This window comes from Falco naumanni, chromosome 1 (genome assembly GCF_017639655.2).
Source record: "Falco naumanni isolate bFalNau1 chromosome 1, bFalNau1.pat, whole genome shotgun sequence".
NCBI classification, from domain to species: domain Eukaryota; kingdom Metazoa; phylum Chordata; class Aves; order Falconiformes; family Falconidae; genus Falco; species Falco naumanni.
In genome coordinates this window covers 68,549,926-68,568,222 of record NC_054054.1, presented here as the reverse complement: position 1 = coordinate 68,568,222, position 18,297 = coordinate 68,549,926, and the positions used below count along the sequence as shown (strand labels likewise).

Below are 18,297 nucleotides of genomic sequence, written 5' to 3'. Positions count from 1 at the left end.
TGGAAGAAAACTGACCTTCACCATTTGAAGCTCTATGTATTTCTGAAATTCCTGTAACTTCTGTGTAATTGCAATAAAATCTTTTTAATATAGTTCAGCCAGTATTTGAAGAGCCATTTGTCAGTATCTTTACTGAATGTTCAACTATTAAAAAAAAAAACCCACACCTAACATATTTTTAATGGGTAAGCACAACTTGTTCTTTGCATTTTTATTTTTTTGGTGGTCACTTTAAAGGTGGTGTACTTCTGGTTTTGCCCACTGTGCCTTTTCTGTCTTGTTGAGGGAGTATCAAGAGCACCTACTGAAACGGCCGATGCTGCTGCACATGGTTTGGAAGACCGTGCAGCAGTAGTTTAAAACACCTAATTCCCTTTGTGGAGGGATTAATTTTGAGGCTGTTGATCAGCTGGAGGAAGTGGGAAGTGCCCTAAGCTGTATCTCTCGGGGAGGCGGACCCTCAAAACCAGTTAGCGGGCTGGGGGTGGGTGGGTTTGTTTTGGGTTTTGTTTGGTGGTTTGTTGTTGTGGGGTGGTTGTTTTTTTTTTTTTAGTTCCTATCCTTCCCTATTGCAAATAATAATTTTAAGCCATCTTTCCTCTAAAGTTCCGAGGAGCCTCCCTGCAGTTTCTGTATTTGCCAAGCAGTTCCTGAACCCAGAGCTGGGCCCTTCTGCCACGTTAGTCCTTGTTTATGAGAGCAGAGCGCTCCGGTGTGCTCCCTGGAAGTGACGGCTCCTGTGTTCGGAAAGGGGAAGAGGGACCCTCCGCCTCCCCTTCCCCACCCCGGGAACAGCAGCTGCTTGCGTGAGGGGCACTCGCTTCTGTACGAGCTGGGTGTACGTGCTGATTTCTAACGAAAACTTTTACATTTGCTCAGCCCTCCACACACACCCCACACCCCCCCCTTAAAAAAAAAAAAAAAAAAAAAACAAACTCCAAAAAACCAGCCCCTACTCACCCCCAGCCCAGCCCCCTGCAAGAACGGACTCGGCGTGTCACCGGGCGGCGCGGTGCGGGGCGCTGTGCCACGCCGCCAGCGGCCTGCGAGAACAGCCCCGAGCCCCGGGCCGCTTTTCCTCCCGCTTACCTCAAGGTGGCCCCGGCCCCGGGGCGGGCCGCTGCCCGCCCACACCGCGGCGGGGACGGGGTCAGGGTGCCGCCGGGCCTCGCCTCCCGCCCGCCCCCGCCATCTTAAACCGCTACGCGCCGGGAGGGGGCGAGGGCGGGGCGCGGCGCCGCCGGCGGGGATGGGGGTGACTGCGGGAGCTTGGACGTGGCTGCTGCGGGCCCCCACCGCCACCGAGCTGCTGCTGGCGGCCCTGTGCTGGCTGGGCTGCTACTGGCTGCTGCGCCGGCCGCGGCCGCCGCCGGGGCTACCGCCGGGCCCGGCGCCCTGGCCGCTGGTGGGCAACTTCGCCTTCGCCCTGCTGCCGCCGCCGCTGCTGAGGAGGTGGGCGGTGGAGGGGCGGGGAGGCGGCCGGGGGTCCCCCGCCTTCTCCCCCCACATTTTCCTCACCGGTCTCACCAAGATGTACGGCAGCGTCTTCCGGCTCTTCGTGGGCAGCCGCCCCTTCATCGTCCTCAACACCTTCGGGGCGGTGCGGGAGGCGCTGGTGCAGAAGGCGGAGGTGTTCAGCGACCGGCCCTCCGTCCCCATCGTCCTCATGATCACCCGCAAGAAGGGTAAGCGCCCGGGGGGGGGCGGCCGGGCCTGGCGGGGCTGGCTGGGTGCGGGGCTGCCGGGGCGATGCTGGGCGAGAGGATCGAGCTGGAGCCGCTGGCTGTCGTGGCTGCGGTGCCGGCGTTGGGAAGCAGGCGCTGGGAATTGCAAGGCTGGGCCATCTGCTCGCATTTTGCTCATCCTGCGTGCCCCGGGCCCAGCCGGTGACAGAAGGCACGCGGGGAGAAGCGCGCCCTGCGGTAGGCGGGCGGGCAGCATCCCTGCGCACCGGGCAGCATCCCGGCGCACCGGCAGCGCGGCGACAGGCCACCGCACGGCCACCAAGATGCCTGGCCCCTTCGCTTCTGTCGACAGGGGAAGGAATGGTGTTTGAGCAGGGCTTTGAGGAGCAGCTAGTCTGTCAGCTAGCGGCTGGTTTCTGATTCCAGCTGTATCAGGAGAGAAGACTGCAAAACGTTTTGGTAGCGGCGTGAAATTGTGCGTGTCCCCAGCCCCTGCCGAGGCAGCGTGCAGGCTTCTGAGGAGGCTGGCAACTGCAGCCTGCGGGTGGGCTGCCCTTGCTGGGATGTTTGCAGGTGCGTTATTCAGCTTGTCAAAAGTTACTGAGCATATTTGAGTGTCTTTCAATAGGTCAAAGGAGAGTTCACTAGATTTTGCAAGAAAAGGGCACAGAGAGGTTAAACACATGGTGGCAGTACCGCAGTTGGAGTTTCTTCATGTTTAGTCTTCAGGTCCGTTACAGACCTTGGTGTTTGTGGAATATTACCTTTCCTTTTTCAGTTTAGGAGGTGTAGCCCAGGAGGCTTGTTAATGTGCTAACTGTATTTTGAATCTTGTTTATCATTGCTCCCCCCCCTCCCCCGGAGAGCAAGGAAATACTATTAAGTGCTTCAAACTCTCTATCTTCAATTTTTTACGGTACCAAAAACTACCCCAGTAAAGATAATAGGCAAGCAAGGAACCTAGGTAGGGTTTATTAAAAAGCAATCAGATACCATTGTTGTAATCAGTTTAAAGGATAAAAAAATGATTAATGATACTGGTCTGGGACAGATCTTACTGGTACGTAGTTGTTACCATGTGTGATTTAGTGCGGTACATTTAGCAAAGACTAAGGGAGGAAAGGGGAAGAGCAATTAGACATTAGATTAATTTTAGCAGTGCTGTAAAACCGTGTGTTCAGGCTTTATCAGTGGTGGATTTCTTTTTCCTTGAACGCTGTGAATTTTTTATGTTTCTTGTTTTCTGCACACAGTTCTTTGTTAGACTTTTTGAAAATGGTGACACAAGAGTAGCTAGGGCAGTTAGCAGTTTCCACTGGTGGATGCTCCAGGGGAGTTGTAAGTGTCAGGAGCCTGTTGTCTGGAATGTGCTGTGGCCCAGTGCAGGGGCTGTGCCTGCCTGCGTTGCAGCGTGACAGGGACTTTAGGTTGCTTTACATTTAGTTTTATCTGGAATGTCACCATAGCTGCACTCAGGCACGAGGACTGTTACATGAGGATTGGCCCGATGTCCGTAAAATGTATGTAGCTGTTATGTATCGCTTATGTTAGCTGGCGCAGCGGGTAGAATTGCTGCAGATGTGAGTATTGTAGAATGAACCGCAGGGGTAATGTGTTTTGACTACACAAAGGGAAAAGTCAGTGGATATGGGCAGTGTGGGTCTGCCTGGCCCACACAAGAATGCAAGGAGGTTCTCCCAAAGCTATTGGAAGTCACAGCTGTTCTCAGTGGGCTGTCTTGGTTTAGTGGTGGCATGTAGGAGGTGACTGAACCTCTGCGGTGCTGCATGTGTGGTGCTGGGAAGGCAGTTGCTGTAGAACCGCTGGGGTAAGAGGTGAGCAGTATGTGTTTTCTGAAAGCTTTGTGGGTTTGGGTTTCTTTTTTATGGTATAGGTACAAGTAAATCTCTAAACTCAGTTTTCAGATATTGTCCATAAGAGCTCTGGGCTAACAAGTATTTCTTTTTTTTGTGTAGTTCATGGAGGAGGTGGATAGGTTACAACACTCAAACTGTAGGTCTCAAAATTTTAAGTTTGATCTGAGAGTCTCCGCTTAGTTTCAGGAGTTCATGGGTGAGGCTTCACTGCTGCTCAGAGCAGCGACAGTTGCATTCGTATGTACTAGGAAAGGAAAAGATAAAAGCAGGATGACTGTGTAACTTCAGGTCTACTTCTCACAACTTGGGTACTACAATGCTGGAGCGCTTTGAGTCAGTAAGTATCCATTTCGATTCCTACATCTTCATTCTGTAAACAAACTACCTGGTGTAAACTTCTGGGGTTATTTTCTAAGCTATGTTTTCTGTTGTAGTTTTGTCTTATACCTAGCAGGTCAGCTCAGGGTAGTTATGGAAGAAAGAAGGGCTTATCTCAGCTGTGTGTGGCTCTATTGTGTGTAAGATGCACATAAAATACTGTTCCCTGGGGAGAGCAAGTAGGGGAATTGGAAATAGCGACCACTGCACTTATAACAACTGAGTAGCAAAGAAGGGAGGCGCCCTTGGCTGGATGAGAAGTGCACTGAGAGCTTCAAGGAGAAGTCAGTTCTTAGTTGAAGGCTTCTGCACATACACCTGCAGAAAGAGAAATACTAGACTGGAGGGAAAAAGTAGGTTTTGGTATTTTTGTTTTAGTAAAACATTTTTGTTTTCTCTGTGAGAGGTAGGAAAGACTTAATCTCTGGAGTAGATGGAGTTTGAGTAGTCACCTGCCTTTATAGTCCTGCCCAGTGCACACTCAGATGCGGACATTGAGAATACAGAAGTTAAATGTTATTAAATGCTGTGAATTCTGTGTTTGTCGATGTTCCCGCTACTGCAGCAACGCTAAACCAATGAGAAATTTGGAGTGGGAGTTAGCCTTTGCTAGAAGTTGATCCCATAAGGATTTGAATTTTTTCATGTATAAAAATTTTTTCATGTATAAAAAAACCAAACAACTTTCTGTTTTTCTGTGTATTTGCTGCTTTGTTGGTTGTATTTAGAGGTTCTCATTATCAGTTCATAGAAATTAGTCCTCTCTAATGAGCATGAAGGCCTGGTTATTCTGGGGTTATGTTGCTTCAGAATCTATTCTACTATCTTCAGGGGGGTTGTTTTGTTTGTTGTTGGGTATGTTTTGTTGTGGGTTTGTTTTTTTTTTTTTTTAAGAATACAGTTGTCTGTGCTGCGTACATTGACTTTTCAGGTCCTGCAGAGATTTTCTTTGAAAACAGTGGAGTACTATTTGATTATTATTGCCTGGCAGTGAAGTAGTTGTCATTTTTCTTTCTTTTCTATTCTAACTTAGTGCTCATCTTCCTCCTTAATCTGTCTCCTATGTTATTCTTTCCCAATTTGCAAATCAATTATTAGTATTCTGCCGTAGTTTGGGGTTTTGGGACTTCAGAATGCATTGTGCCATGCAGTTGTGCCCAGTGCAGGATTGCTGGAGAGGCTGTCTGCGTGCAGGGAGGTTTGTTGTTGCTGTTGGCCTTCCCATGTGGCTAGGAGAGTCTTTTTACATTCAGGACAGTAGGTCTGTTTTCTTTTATGAAGGTATTTGGATCCTAGAACTAGTTTTCCTAATGACAGAAAGGGGAAGAGGTTGTGGATGTGTAGTCTGTTCTAGAGATACTTCTTGTGGGATGGAAATAGCGATAATGTTGTTTTGTTCCAAGAAATGCACATTCTTTTCCACGCCCCAGCCACAAACCTTGAAAACCCAGGCTGGTTCTTGACTAAATGCAGCCCCTAATAAGCCTGGTTTTTCACCTACCCTACCTACTTGAGGACACCAGTGCTACGAGGAAACATTACTTGAGAAAGGGAATCTGCAAAGTTGTTGGTTCCATTTTTAAAGTGCCAGGGAGTAGACATTTGAATAGATTTCCTAAGGAATGTCTTAATGCAGAGAAGATGAAGTTCAGCTGATTCTCAGCTTCTTCTGACTCTTCGTAATGTTCTGCTTATTTTGTTTAGGGGTTTTGAAACCAGGTCATGTGTTTGTGTTCTTCTTTTGTTGTTACTACTGTGAGTAGATAATGTTATCAGAATATCTGGCTACAAACATTACCAGCTTTATGTTATGCTGAACTATTTATACCTTTGGTATTGCAGGCCCTTCTGGGTAGTTGTTTACGGATCTACGGATTTCTGTTTCTAGCTATAGATTTTTTATTTGTTTATTCTCCTTTTTGCATTAGGAGCTATGAGCATTATGTCATAATAGAAATGTAGGTAATGCTAAGCATTGAAACATGGTGCATCTTTCTATTGTTAATTTCTTATGGCCATTTCTTTCTTTTAATTTTAACATTAAGATTTTCAGTTGACAGAATGATGGATGTTGCTTTTATAAAGTAACTGTTTCATTCCAGAAGAAAACAGATGTGATGTCACTTTACTAAAAGAACAAAAGCACAACTAGCCCGTGTTTTTATGATTTTAGGTTTTCTCAGGTTAACTATGAAGTGCCTTTAGAAATATAAGGTTGTGTATTTTGTTACCCTGATATCTTTGGGGTGGTCTGTTAATTCAACAAAAGAGATGTTTCTGTTTCTAAGTGAGCAATATTTATAATTGAAGCTAAGGGAGTTAATTTAAGTGATGTTTCATAATGACACAATCATGCAGAGCATGTGCCTGGAGGCATCAAAAGTATTGAGATGCAAATCAAGCAGGTTTTTGCCAGGTGGCTCTGAATCCATCTTCACCTTCCCAGTTTGTTTGCAGCATGCCTATGCTGTATTCTGATTATAGAATAAAGAAAAACGTTGCTTGTAATAGAAGTATGTACACATGCAAAAAGTATTGAGAAGTTTGTTTAAAATGAAGGGGGAAGTGTTTTAGTATCTTCTGTTGTGCTTTGCTGAAGTAATTAATGTCTCAGGACATTGAGGAGGAAAGGCTATAGTTAAGATATGTCCTACAGTAACCGTTCCTATGAAATTGTTATAATTTATAATAAAGCATCTACAGTACCTTTTCTCCATCTATTACTGTCTTGCAAAGACTAATAAAACTCTTGGTGTGACTGTTCTATTCATTTCACTGGTTGGGAAAAGGAAGGACAGGATTTCCCAAAGCTATTATAAAGAACTTTGTGTTCTTCCTTTAGCTCCTAGCCCAGTGCTTGGGACAAACTTGCCATGTGTTGTTTCCCTCTCTTCTGGCTCTTGGGTTGTAGGCCAGTCTAACTATTTCTTCTTGAAAATAGAGAATTTTTGTTTCAGACTCTCCCTTTCTCTTCCAGGTGTTATTTTTGCACCTTATGGCCCTGTCTGGAAGCAACAGAGGAAATTTTCCCTCTCAACACTGCGTCATTTTGGAGTGGGAAGACACAGCTTAGAGCCTAAAATCATTGAGGAGCTGAAGTTTATAAAGGAGGAGATGCTGAAGCATGGAAATAATTCATTTAATCCCTTTCCAATCATTCGCAACGCAGTATCCAATGTGATCTGTTCCATGGCCTTTGGCAGGCGTTTTAACTACGAAGATGTTGAGTTCAAGACGATGCTGAAAAACATGGCCCGTGCGCTAGAGCTAAGCGTGAACAGCTATATGATCCTGGTCAATATCTGCCCATGGCTGTACTACCTTCCCTTTGGGCCTTTCCGGGAACTTAGGAAAACAGAATTAGATATTACTGCTTTTCTAAAGAAAATAATTGCACAGCACAGGGATACACTGGATGCAGCAAATCCCAGGGACTTCATTGATATGTACTTCATCCACGCGGAGGAGGAAAAGAACAACAAGGAGAGCAGTTTTAATGAAGACTACCTGTTTTTTATCATTGGTGACCTTTTCATCGCAGGCACAGACACTACTTCCAACACATTACTGTGGTGCCTGCTCTACATGTCTCTCTACCCAGAAGTACAAGGTAAGATTATTTTTGTTTTGCTGTTTTATTCCAGACTGTAAAGGTCTAGATAGATGTTCAGAAACAGAAGCAAACAGTGACAACAGAGAAGTCATTTTGAATGCAAACAGTACATGTGTACGTGTAATTTAAAAGGTTTATATGTAATCAGACATCTTCTCTCCTGCTCTGCTATGATGATCTCTAGGTTAGTGCTATATGTTAACTATTTAAATGGTCCTTTAGTCTATGCATTTCTTCTGTTTTGGGACAACTTTATCTTTTTCCAAGCAATTCCAGGAACCTTAGCATGTTTCAAAAGCTTTGGCAACCGTGGCACTCCAGGCCTATAGTAGTGATATAAAGTATGTGGGATGTGTAGTGGTAAGGTCTGCTTTTATGCCTCCCTGAGCAGGGAGGTTCTGGAGCCTAGCAGCAGTCTGGGGAAGTGAAACACATTGTAGAAGAAGATCAAATTAGAGACAGCTTAAGCAAATTGGACTTAGAGAAGTCCATGGCACCAGCTGGTCAGTGTCATTGCAAGGCCTCTCTCTCCCGTCAATCTTTAACGGTCATGGCAGTTGGGTAGGTTGATGATAATGAGGGTGGGGAAGACACATAAAGCACATGATCCCAAGGGAGAGGCAGGAGGAACTGCGCTTGTTTGGTGTTAGGGAAAGATGACTGAGGAGAGGGACCTTATGCTGTTTACAGCTAACTGATCGGAAGATGCTAAGAAGATGGAGGCAGTTTCCTCTCAGGTGTGCAGTGAAGGGAGGAGAAGCAGCAGAGACAGTCTACAACAAGAAAATTCTGATCAGATACTAGGAAAATAAAACTCTGTGAGGTATGACCCTGAGAAGTCTGATCTACCCTCAGAGTTGCATTAGGTCAGATGACCTCCAGAGGTTCCTTGCAACCCAAATTATGTGATGGTGCTATGGTCTGGTTCCTGTTTGTGACAGAGTTCTAGAAAATGACTTGTAGATTTTTGTGGGTATAAAAAAATACCAGTGGTGTTGGAGAGGTTACAATATTAAAATAGTACTTGCTAGAGTTGTATTTCAGGACTTCTTAGGATAAATTTCTATCACCTAAGACTTAAAATGAATTTTAGTTAAATATTTTTCTGTATGGAGTCTTGTTACAGTACACGTGGTTGCAAAGCCAGCATTTTCTTTAGTGCTATTTAACAAATTTAGGTGGATGAATTTGATGAAAATTAAGCAATTAATTAATTTATTAGCAGCTTCTCCTGAAGTTCTACATAGCAACTGATTTCCGCTAGAAAGATTTTTGGGTATATGCAGATTGGAAACCTTGGCGGGATGGACAGATTCTACTTTGGTAATTCTGCCTCAGTTCATAGTAGTAAAACAAGTCCCCAGGAGACCACTCCTTTGCTCAGACTTGTTGCTAACCTGGGATGAAGAAGGGTAAACCTGAAGTTATCTAAGAACAATAAAAATTGGAATACTTTTATCAGGTATTTGAGATTTTGAGGTTTACATGTGCTGCAGCTGCTTTGCAGATAAGCAAATAGATACTTGTTTACAGCACCTATCTCTGAAATAATCTCTTTAAACAGGCCAAGATCATAGTTTATTGCACAAAGTAAACCAAATTGTTGAGCAACGGTTGCAAAATAGGGCATCAGTCCAGTACATGGGAGAGTCCACCAGGGACAAATGTAAAATAAATTCTGTTGCATAGGCTGATTCTTCTGGTTTTAATGGTTGTGTGTTACCACTGCTTGACTTGATATGCAGTTACATGAATTAGATTATGTTCTAAATAACACAGATGATATCTAGAAGAGGTCTGTGTTTGTGGTGGTGTTTTTTTAATCCTTTCCCTACTGCCTGGTACTGTCCCGAGTATGTGCTAGTCAGTTTTCTCTCTTCTGACCTCTTAACAGTTTTACTGCCTCTCTGATTTCCCCTCTCCTTATGCTGTGGCTGTTGTCAAACAATATAAATAAGCTCAGTAGTCCAGAGTGTATCACTTAGCTATGCAGTGTGATTCTCTCACTTCTAGTATCCCATTCTTTATGTATCCTGATTGCCTGGGAGTCATGTATGGGCTTCTTTTTTTTTTTTTTTTTTCTTTTCTTGGTAATATGTTTCTCTTATCCCCTAAAGGAAATACCTCAATTGCATAACTTTTAGCCATAGCAAATGTTGCAGACACAGAAAGACAAATGAAGGGCTATCAGCGAGAAAAATGAGAAAGAATGTTATTTGCCTGTGGAAAGCCAGTTTTGCTTTTTACATGGAAAAAGAATCATAGAACAGTTGGGGTTGGAAGGGACCTGAAAGATCATGGGGTTCCACCCCCCCTGCCATGAGCAGGGACACCTTCCACTAGAGCACGTTGCTCAGAGCCCCATCCAGCCTGGCCCTGAACACTGCCAGGGATGGGGCATCCACAGCTGCTCTGGGCAGCCTGTGCCAGTGTCCAGCCATCCTCACAGTAAACAATTTATTGCTTGTATCTAATCTAGATCAGTCTTCTTTCAGTTTATAAGCCATTCCCCCTGGTCCTATTGCTACATGCCCTTGTAGTAAGTCCCTCTCCAGCTTTCTTGTAGGCCCCCTTTAGGTACTTGAAGGCTGCTGTAAGGTTGGGTGTGTGCATGTGTGTGCGTGCGTGCATATAGGGAGCCAGTGGGGAGTATTTGGTTTGGTCTGTTCCCTGACTTGGTTTTGGTCCTTGACTTAAGATGATCTGTGATATTTTTAAATATATTAAATGTAGCGGAGCAGTTCAAACAACATGCTGTTTGCGGAGAACTCTCAAAGTCGATGTTTTTGCAGTTGGTAATGTGAGCAGCACTTTGGCTGCTTTCTGTGTAGTTCCACACATCTTTACAAACTCCAAAGAAATGTTGCTCAGGATGAAACGCTGGTGTGACATTTGGCATGAGACAGTCTCCGTAATTACTTTTTCTATATTGAATACTTAACTCGTTTAAATTATTGTGGATGTGCATATCTGAGTACAGGGCTATAATGTGTCATTAAAAAAGTAGCAAAACCCCACAAAGGAGGTGGAGAGTTGCGTCGTTAGCAAATCTGCTGGTGAGGTATTTTTCACTCTGTTCCTCATGTGAGAACTTGTTTTCCTCGCAAATCCAATAGGTGGCAGCAACTGTTCGTTCAACACAGTTGGCAGGGTATTTCTGAATGTTTCCCTGAAAACAGGAAAACTTTTTTGCATTGAGTTTTTATTTAACGTTGAATCGGTGCTAAGGAGAGAAAAGGGCAAAGACTCAAGAGTATCAGCAGCCTGGATTCTGAAGCTTGGGCAAGGCAAGCAAGAAACCATAAAATAGTCAGGATATCAAGGGTAAAAAATGAAAACTGACTTATTTTTGATTAAAAGCTACTTTTGAGGTCATGTCTTTCAGGATTGGCTTTTGCTGTGTAGCCATATTCCAAGTTACCTGGAAGAAAAGGCACATGATCCTGTATATGAATGAAGCAAATCTCGTATCTCAGAAAATTCAGTGAAGAGAATTACTTCTATGTTGAGCCTTTAGGGAGAAGAAAGGGGCAAACAAATATCTTGACACTTTGTGCCTCATGTGAATGAGGCGAGAGATAAGCTCATTAACTTCTGGTTTTCCTCTGCAGAAGGGCTGTGTGGGGGAAGGAGCATGTGCTGATTCCTTTTGGGGGAAGTGGGAAATAGCCGAGTTTAGGTTTTGTGAACAGAAAGTAGGAAGTAGCAAGAACAAGTTAAATGGCTTCAATGCTTGCAGTAACAGCGGCAGAATTCCTACTACAGAATGAAGTATTGAAAGCAGCTCCATGAAAAGCTTTCCCATCTCCTCACCACCTTTCCTGGTTCTGAGAACTGGACCTCCCCAGGGACAGAGGCCATTTCAGGCACACACTGCTTGCAGTCTCTTTTTGTTCCTTTTTTTAATGCAGGCCAGAAGCTTGATGTTTTCACCATTCTAATCACTGTGTAGTTAAACTCTTAAACTAAGATTATGAATACATTTGGAACTGGAACAGAACTTCTGTACTTCTCCAGTACCAAAGTGCTAGCAATGTCTGTCATCTCAGTAGCTTTACTCTTGACGTCAAGATTGCGCTTGGTTGTTTTATTCTTAACTGAGTCCGTTCTGTAGGCTTATGTTCATGTAGTTATTTCAGCTAGGAATCACGTGCCTTGTAGCCATTTTTGACAAATCTATGTAAACAGTGAAGCATAGGCAAGTGAAATTGAGATGATGTCTTCTCACATATTGTGTATCTTTTATATTTTTTTCTTTTTTCTTGCTCCCTTTGAATAGAGAAGGTTCATGCAGAAATTGAAGCAGTTCTAGGACGTGACAAAGTTCCCTCTCTTACCCACAAGACTCAAATGCCCTTCACGGAGGCAACCATTATGGAAGTGCAGAGGATGACTGCAGTTGTTCCCCTTTCTATTCCTCGAATGGCCTCAGAAACTGCTGGTAAGCATTTGTAGAGACTTGATAATACAGCGTTTGTTGTGTGGATGGAGATCTGATGGGACATCTAGTAAGAATTTACGAAGACTTCATTTATGTATTATACGTATAACCCAGATATGTAAAATGCCATTTGTAGAGAGCAGGCGGCCTTGAGATATGCCTCTCTTTGATATGCCTCTATTTAAGCAGCATGTCTGACCTACCGTCTAGAGGTGTTCTAATTTAGAGTGGTTTCTTTTCTGGAGGTCAGCTTGTATTGACTGATGTGCTTAGTGATAGCTGGCAGCTGAGACTCCACCTTTGTACCTGAAACAGCAGAGTCATTTTTAGCCATCTGACACAAAGGTCTGAAAACACCAAGTTGGAGCAATTGGTTTGCTAACGCTCGAAAGGCTTATACCATTGAGCTCCGCCTCTACAGAAAACAATAGTAAATATCTTTCTCCAAGCCCTCTTGTTGGGTGTATGTTTCCATAAACATAGCTGAACACTGGCTACAGTGAGTGGGAGGTGGCAATACTTGGCATTCAAACCCAGTGCTGAACTGATCTGCTTTTTATGACGTTTTAGCTTGCAGGACAGTGAGGGGCAGCAAGCTGAAATGAGACTAGTCGCTTCAAAACCTTTTTGACAACAGTTCAAAACCTATCCCTCTTCCTTACCTTCACTGCGGTGGGGCTCTGTGACAGCACAGGAATGAGAGGAAGCTGGGTAACAGCAGTTTCATACAGCACAGTGCATTTCTAATGATTGCTGCTACCTTTTCCCCATGGGGAGCTGCTGGGTTTCCAGCTTCACTGGCCTGCACGATTCTGACTCAAGCAGGCTAGCAGAGATCCCCTTTGCCTTAAGTTTTTCCTACTTTTGCAGCCCGCAGCTAGGGATCTGTATAATTTTTTGTGACATTTTGTAGTCGTTTTCTTAATAGTATAAGTCTCCTGTGTTTACTTCTAGTAATTGTGAGGTACTCTGTCTCTGTGCTTTTGTTTAAAGTGCTCCAGGGATATACTATTCCTAAGGGCAGTGTGATCGTGCCCAACTTGTGGTCAGTACACAGAGATCCTAACATTTGGGAGAAACCAGATGAATTCCAACCATCAAGATTTCTGGATGAAAACGGCCAGCTAATTAAGAAAGAGGCGTTCATTCCTTTCGGAATGGGTAAGATATCCACATGCAGTCAGTAGCTGGTCAGGGGGCTGGTGGTGTTTCAAGTGTAGAGCCTTGAAGGAGTGAGATGTGGAAGTTGCACGTAGGATCAACTGCAGAGCTTGTTTTATTATTAGAGTTGGTGACTTGCAAAACGGGGTGTGTTCCTGAAGTCTCCAGTTGCCAGGCAGGAAGGAGAAATCATGAATTGTGCTCTGAGAATACTTTTGCTGTTGGTGTAAATGCTGTTAGTATGAAGTAGTAGTAGTGCAGCTGAGAAAGGCTTAGACTCAAATAGGGAAGACCAAAGCTTTGGAGTTCATAGCTTGATAGTAACTTGAGCTTTTCTGTTTGTGCTGTGCTAGCATAGGAATTGCATGTGTGTTAACAAATGGATCAATAGTACAAAACCAGTAATATGTCTCTTCTAACTGTTCTTCAGGTAAACGTGTGTGCATGGGAGAGCAGTTGGCAAAAATGGAGCTGTTCTTAATTTTTGCAAGTCTAATGCAGAGTTTTACCTTTTTGTACCCTGAAAATGCTGCACAACCATCTATGGAGGGAAGGTTTGGTCTAACGTTAGCTCCATGTCCATTCAATATAATAGCTTTGAAGAAATGATATGGCACCAAAAAAGATTAAACAAAGAAATACTGCGCTTTAAAATGTAGCTTTATTTTGTTTCCAGCTTATTTTGTTACTTTCCAGAAAAACACCAACTGCATAGGCTTTTCATAGTCAGTGAAAATGATCCATTTACACTTCTGGAAAGAGAAGATTTTTTTTTTTTGGTCAGCTGTTGCATTCCACTAATGAACAGACAGCGTAGTTCACAATTTGATATTAAAATTTGCTGGACATAACCCCTCTGTCTATAAGCTATTACTGTCAGTTTGTCAAATATTAATTATGGGAGAATGGTCCAAAACATCTGTTAATGCTTTAGAAAACAGTAATTGTTATTTTGGTAAAAGCAGTATGTAAACACTTGTTTTACCAAATGACTGAAGGATATCATTTAATGCCAAAAGGATTAATAAATGAGAGGGTATTAGTATTTTCTGTGTAAAGAAACATAACTGAGCTTAAATAATGACAGATACTTCTGGAAAGTGACTAAATGACACTTCTTGTATCCTTGAAGGATTTTTTCTTGTGAGTAACTCATAGGTGTAGATTGGATTCAGTCTGGATTCCTGGATCCAAACATTCTTGACTGTCAGGGCTCACTATAAACAAGCAGGTACCAACTCTGAAAACCTAGGCTTGGAGGCCAAATAAATCCTTGGATATACCATGTTCTTAACATGAAAGGAGTGTGCAGCATCTGGATGCAGATGTTTTATCTCAGAATAGAAATGAAAGCAGATTTCCCTAACAAGAAACAGCAGAAGTCTGTTCTCTCTGGTGCCAAACAGATACTCAAGATGACATCTGTGCTACCGCTTTGCATTCACTGTTTCCCCCACATCAGCCATGGCTGCAGTGTGGATGAGACCAACAAGCCCACTCATTGGGGGAAACTCTATGTGCATAATCCTGAAGCGGGGGATTGAACTCGGGTTTTTCATTTGCAGGTAGTGTGGACAGTACTGCCACAGCCTGTTTGGCTTTGGGAACTCGAGGCTTACTTCAAATACGGCATCAATATGGCGCTACAGATGTAGGCCTTATACATTTAGGCATGGAACATGGGTAACCTGACAAACTCGACGTTTGAGTATAAAGGTTTTATCTTTTTATCTTCCATATGGAGTAAAAAGATCTGTAGTTCATACAGTATCAGTACCTTACTTTTCTCACGTGCAAAATGTTAGTGCTGTTTACCCCTGTCAAGCCAATTGCCAAGGAAACCTATTGTTAGGTGTTTCAGAAGGGGGCACTCAGTCTTGCCTTTTATTTGAAAGTTCTCTCAAACATTGAAAGCAATCTTTTGGGGGACATGTAGCAATTTAACCTTTAAATAATTGTCCTTAAACAGCCTTAAATCTCTATACACCTTTTGATCTAGCAGAATTTCATACTGTGTGAAATAAGTACATATGTACTCTTTTAAGGACTTTTTTTTTTTTTTTTTTTTTTTTTTCACCTCCCTCATTGGAGATCTGGAGAATACTAGCAGTCTTCCTAACATCTAATTTACAAGACTGGAATGTGTAATTGACTGTAGAGTGGAATTGGGTATTCCACAACAGAAACTAAACATCAATTGTGAAAGAACAGTCAACTCTTCAGCTTTATATTAACCTCTGGTTGGGTCACTTTTTAACTTGAAGTTTTAAAAGCCAGGTAGTACCTAGCAAAGACTTGCAAGACAGTTATTTTGGATTTAGATTGAGGTTTTCTGTTACCTGTTTTGGATAACAGAGTGACTTAATTTCTGAATTATGTATTTGGTTGGTCAGACCATGTTGTTTGTGTGAGAACTTCCAGTTCTTATATAGGCTAACTTTTGACTTTATAGGCTGCCCCATGCTCGTGTTAAATTTTTCCTTTGTATGAAATTTTTGAAAACCGCATAGCACAATAAGAAGTTGAGTTTAATAGCAATGCTAGTAAACTTGCACTAAAAGCTGAGTATTAGAGTAATAAGCACTTATTTCTTTAACTTTGTATTTTCCAATGAATAAATAGATTCTGGAGAGTTGGGATTTTTGTCTGGAAATCCTTGAAATGGTGTATGCTTAATTGCAAAAGTAAAATTAAGTGCTGATAATATTTATCTTTCTGTTGAAATGTCTCTTTAAGCAACATAATATTGGTGTGTGGCTGATCATGTATGTGAAATACCTGTCCTTTTAATCAATGAGGACACATTTGAAAAGAACTTCAGACAGATTCCAAAGAAGACACAATTCACTTAATCCCCTAGTATGTGAATTTTACATATTTGTCCTTGTTTTGCCTGCTGGGTTTAGTTTAAAATGTCACCTTTGAAAACTATCCTTCAAAAATTACCCTTCTACAAATAGTACTGCGAGAATGCGGTTTTTGGTGATGCCTATAATCAAATGTTGCATGATGCGACAAGCTAAAAATACTGATGTGGAGGTGCAACCATGTCAGCGTCTGCCAGAATGCAAGATGCAGTTGGAACTGACAATAAAGTTCCTTTCATGCCTTCCAGATGCACTGAAATTTTCACAGGATGCTGTGAAAGTAACTAAGCAAAAGCATAAAAGCAACAAAATGTTTGTGGTTTTAAAAGTGTGTTACCATCTTTGGTAAGTAAAGTGGTAGCAGATTTGGTTTGTCTTTTTAAATGTATCCTTCCCCTCCCCTTTTTTTAGCAGAGAAAGCATCTCAAATGCCTTATTGAAAAATGTGTGTTTATAAAAGTGGATGGTTTTTTCTGAATGCTGAAAATATCCTTATTTCTAAAAATTACTTCAGAATTTGCTTCAGTGTAATTTTATTTTTAATAAAGTAATTCCCAAGTAAGTGCTTGACAGCTTGGCATAGTCATTTTAATGAGTTCCACTTGTTGGCTAAGCTGGTGGTGTGCGGTGTTTTGCATCTTACAAAGAAAGCTTTTGAGTGAGAAGATGTTACAAAATATTTTTGGATGAGGAGTAAGGAGGTGGAGGAATAAAGTGAGATTGGGAAAATGCAATGCCAGGCATGTCATGATCAAATGATGGAAAGAGCATGTTTTAGAAACACTGTTGCTCAGAATAACAGGGGAGGGGAGGGATGAGGAAGATAAAAAGGACGAATGACTTGTCCCTAAGAGGAAATGTGCAGTCTGAGGAGGAATGAGGTGGGAAAGCAAGTCGCGGGGAGAGTCAAGGTGTATTTGTTGGACTCCTGGTATAGAGGGGGTCAGCGTGGAGGGCAGAGAGGAGGGGGGGTGCCCAGGGAGACCCTGGGGTGGGGGGCAGAGAGCTGGGGCCTCTGGCCTGGAGGGGGCCCAGGGAGAGGTAGGAGAACCTTTGCACGCAGGAGGGGAGTGCTGAGCAGGAGGCAACTGAGGTGCTTGCAGGGAAGGAGCGGGTGTGAGCGGCCGTGCGTGTGGGGGAGCAGCAGCTGTATGTGGAAATCCTGCTTCTTGCATCCTGGTGGCTCAGGATAAGTTACAAAGCAGGTATGTTTATTGCAGCACCAGGTGCAAGGGGGATCGCTCCTCCTAACTTGCACACTTAGTTGTACTCACAATAGGTATTTATACAGTGAAGTTGGTTAGTTCTGCCTAAAGTCTACACCCACTTATTATTGGTTAGTTGCTTTCTCGCTTCAACGTAAAGGTACAGTTCATTTTAAATTTACTGGGCATGCTCCCAGAGTGGGGCATTCACTCTCTTGGGGGGAAGGGGGGGGCATTTGAGTGGGAGGTGTGATCTCCCACTACCACAGTTATTTTATCCTAGTGTCCTTGAGTCTTATCACTTCAGTAGTTTTTCTTTTAGCAATTAGCATGTCCTTGTCAGAAGGCTACTGATCGACATCCTTGTGGAGCTCACCTACATCCATACGAACTGTCCCTTCTGAAGTGCTGAGCGGCTCAGCCCCAGACCTTCTCTCAAAGCCAGTGAGGCTCCTGCCTGCCTGGTGGTGGTTCATGTTATCTGCCTGCATAGTTTTAGGTTATAATATATATAAAATACAGTGATGCTGTATTTTCTCATGTCACTGGAATTAGGCTGCAGGTGACTCGGCACAGCAGTATTTTTTTTAGGGAATTTAATTACCCACTCAGCTGTCATTTGTGTACACAAGGAATAGTAACTCACAGTAACTGAGTCTTTGGGTAAAGCCGTTTCCAGCAGCCACTTAGTGCTCCTGAGTAAGTCCGGCTGTCGGATAAGGCTGCGTGAGGGGCGGGGGGATATTTTGCATTGTGCTTCTGGTACAAAGTGCAGAGGTACGAGGATACTCGTTTTCTTCAGACTCCAAAAGGAGAATCCTCTACATTAGGAGGTTGCTTAACGTTCACCCCCGATGGTGTCCCAGGTGGAACATGCCGTAACTGCCCTGCTTGGCGGCTGGAGGTGCTGGGCGTCCTGGCGGGAGAGGAGGAATTGCATGGAAAATTATTGCGCTTTGCACCTGGTGTGGTTCAGCCGTTAGCGTTTATAAAGGAAGGATTTTATTTCGTTTGTTTATTTGTGTGTTTCATAGTTTGTGCCAGCCTGAAAATGAAACCCCCTTCTAGTT

General features: G+C 43.3%; 1 protein-coding gene across 1 annotated transcript; it reads left to right on the top strand.

Moving 5' to 3' along the window:
- Positions 1-1,210: 1,210 nt before the first annotated feature.
- LOC121090028 (cytochrome P450 2U1) lies at positions 1,211-16,584 on the top strand. The gene is made up of 5 exons (XM_040597959.1): positions 1,211-1,685; positions 6,918-7,550; positions 11,833-11,994; positions 12,988-13,155; positions 13,586-16,584. The coding sequence occupies exons 1-5, from the start codon at positions 1,250-1,252 to the stop codon at positions 13,762-13,764; spliced, it is 1,578 nt and encodes a 525-aa protein (XP_040453893.1). The 5' UTR covers positions 1,211-1,249; the 3' UTR covers positions 13,765-16,584.
- The last annotated feature ends 1,713 nt before the right edge of the window (positions 16,585-18,297 follow it).

Coding starts and splice junctions, on each gene's coding strand:
- LOC121090028 (XM_040597959.1), top strand. CDS start 1,250: ATGGGGGTGACTGCGGGAGCTTGGACGTGGCTGCTGCGGGCCCCCACC. Junction 1,686..6,917: donor CATGATCACCCGCAAGAAGG/GTAAGCGCCCGG, acceptor TTTCTCTTCCAG/GTGTTATTTTTGCACCTTAT. Junction 7,551..11,832: donor TCTCTACCCAGAAGTACAAG/GTAAGATTATTT, acceptor CCCTTTGAATAG/AGAAGGTTCATGCAGAAATT.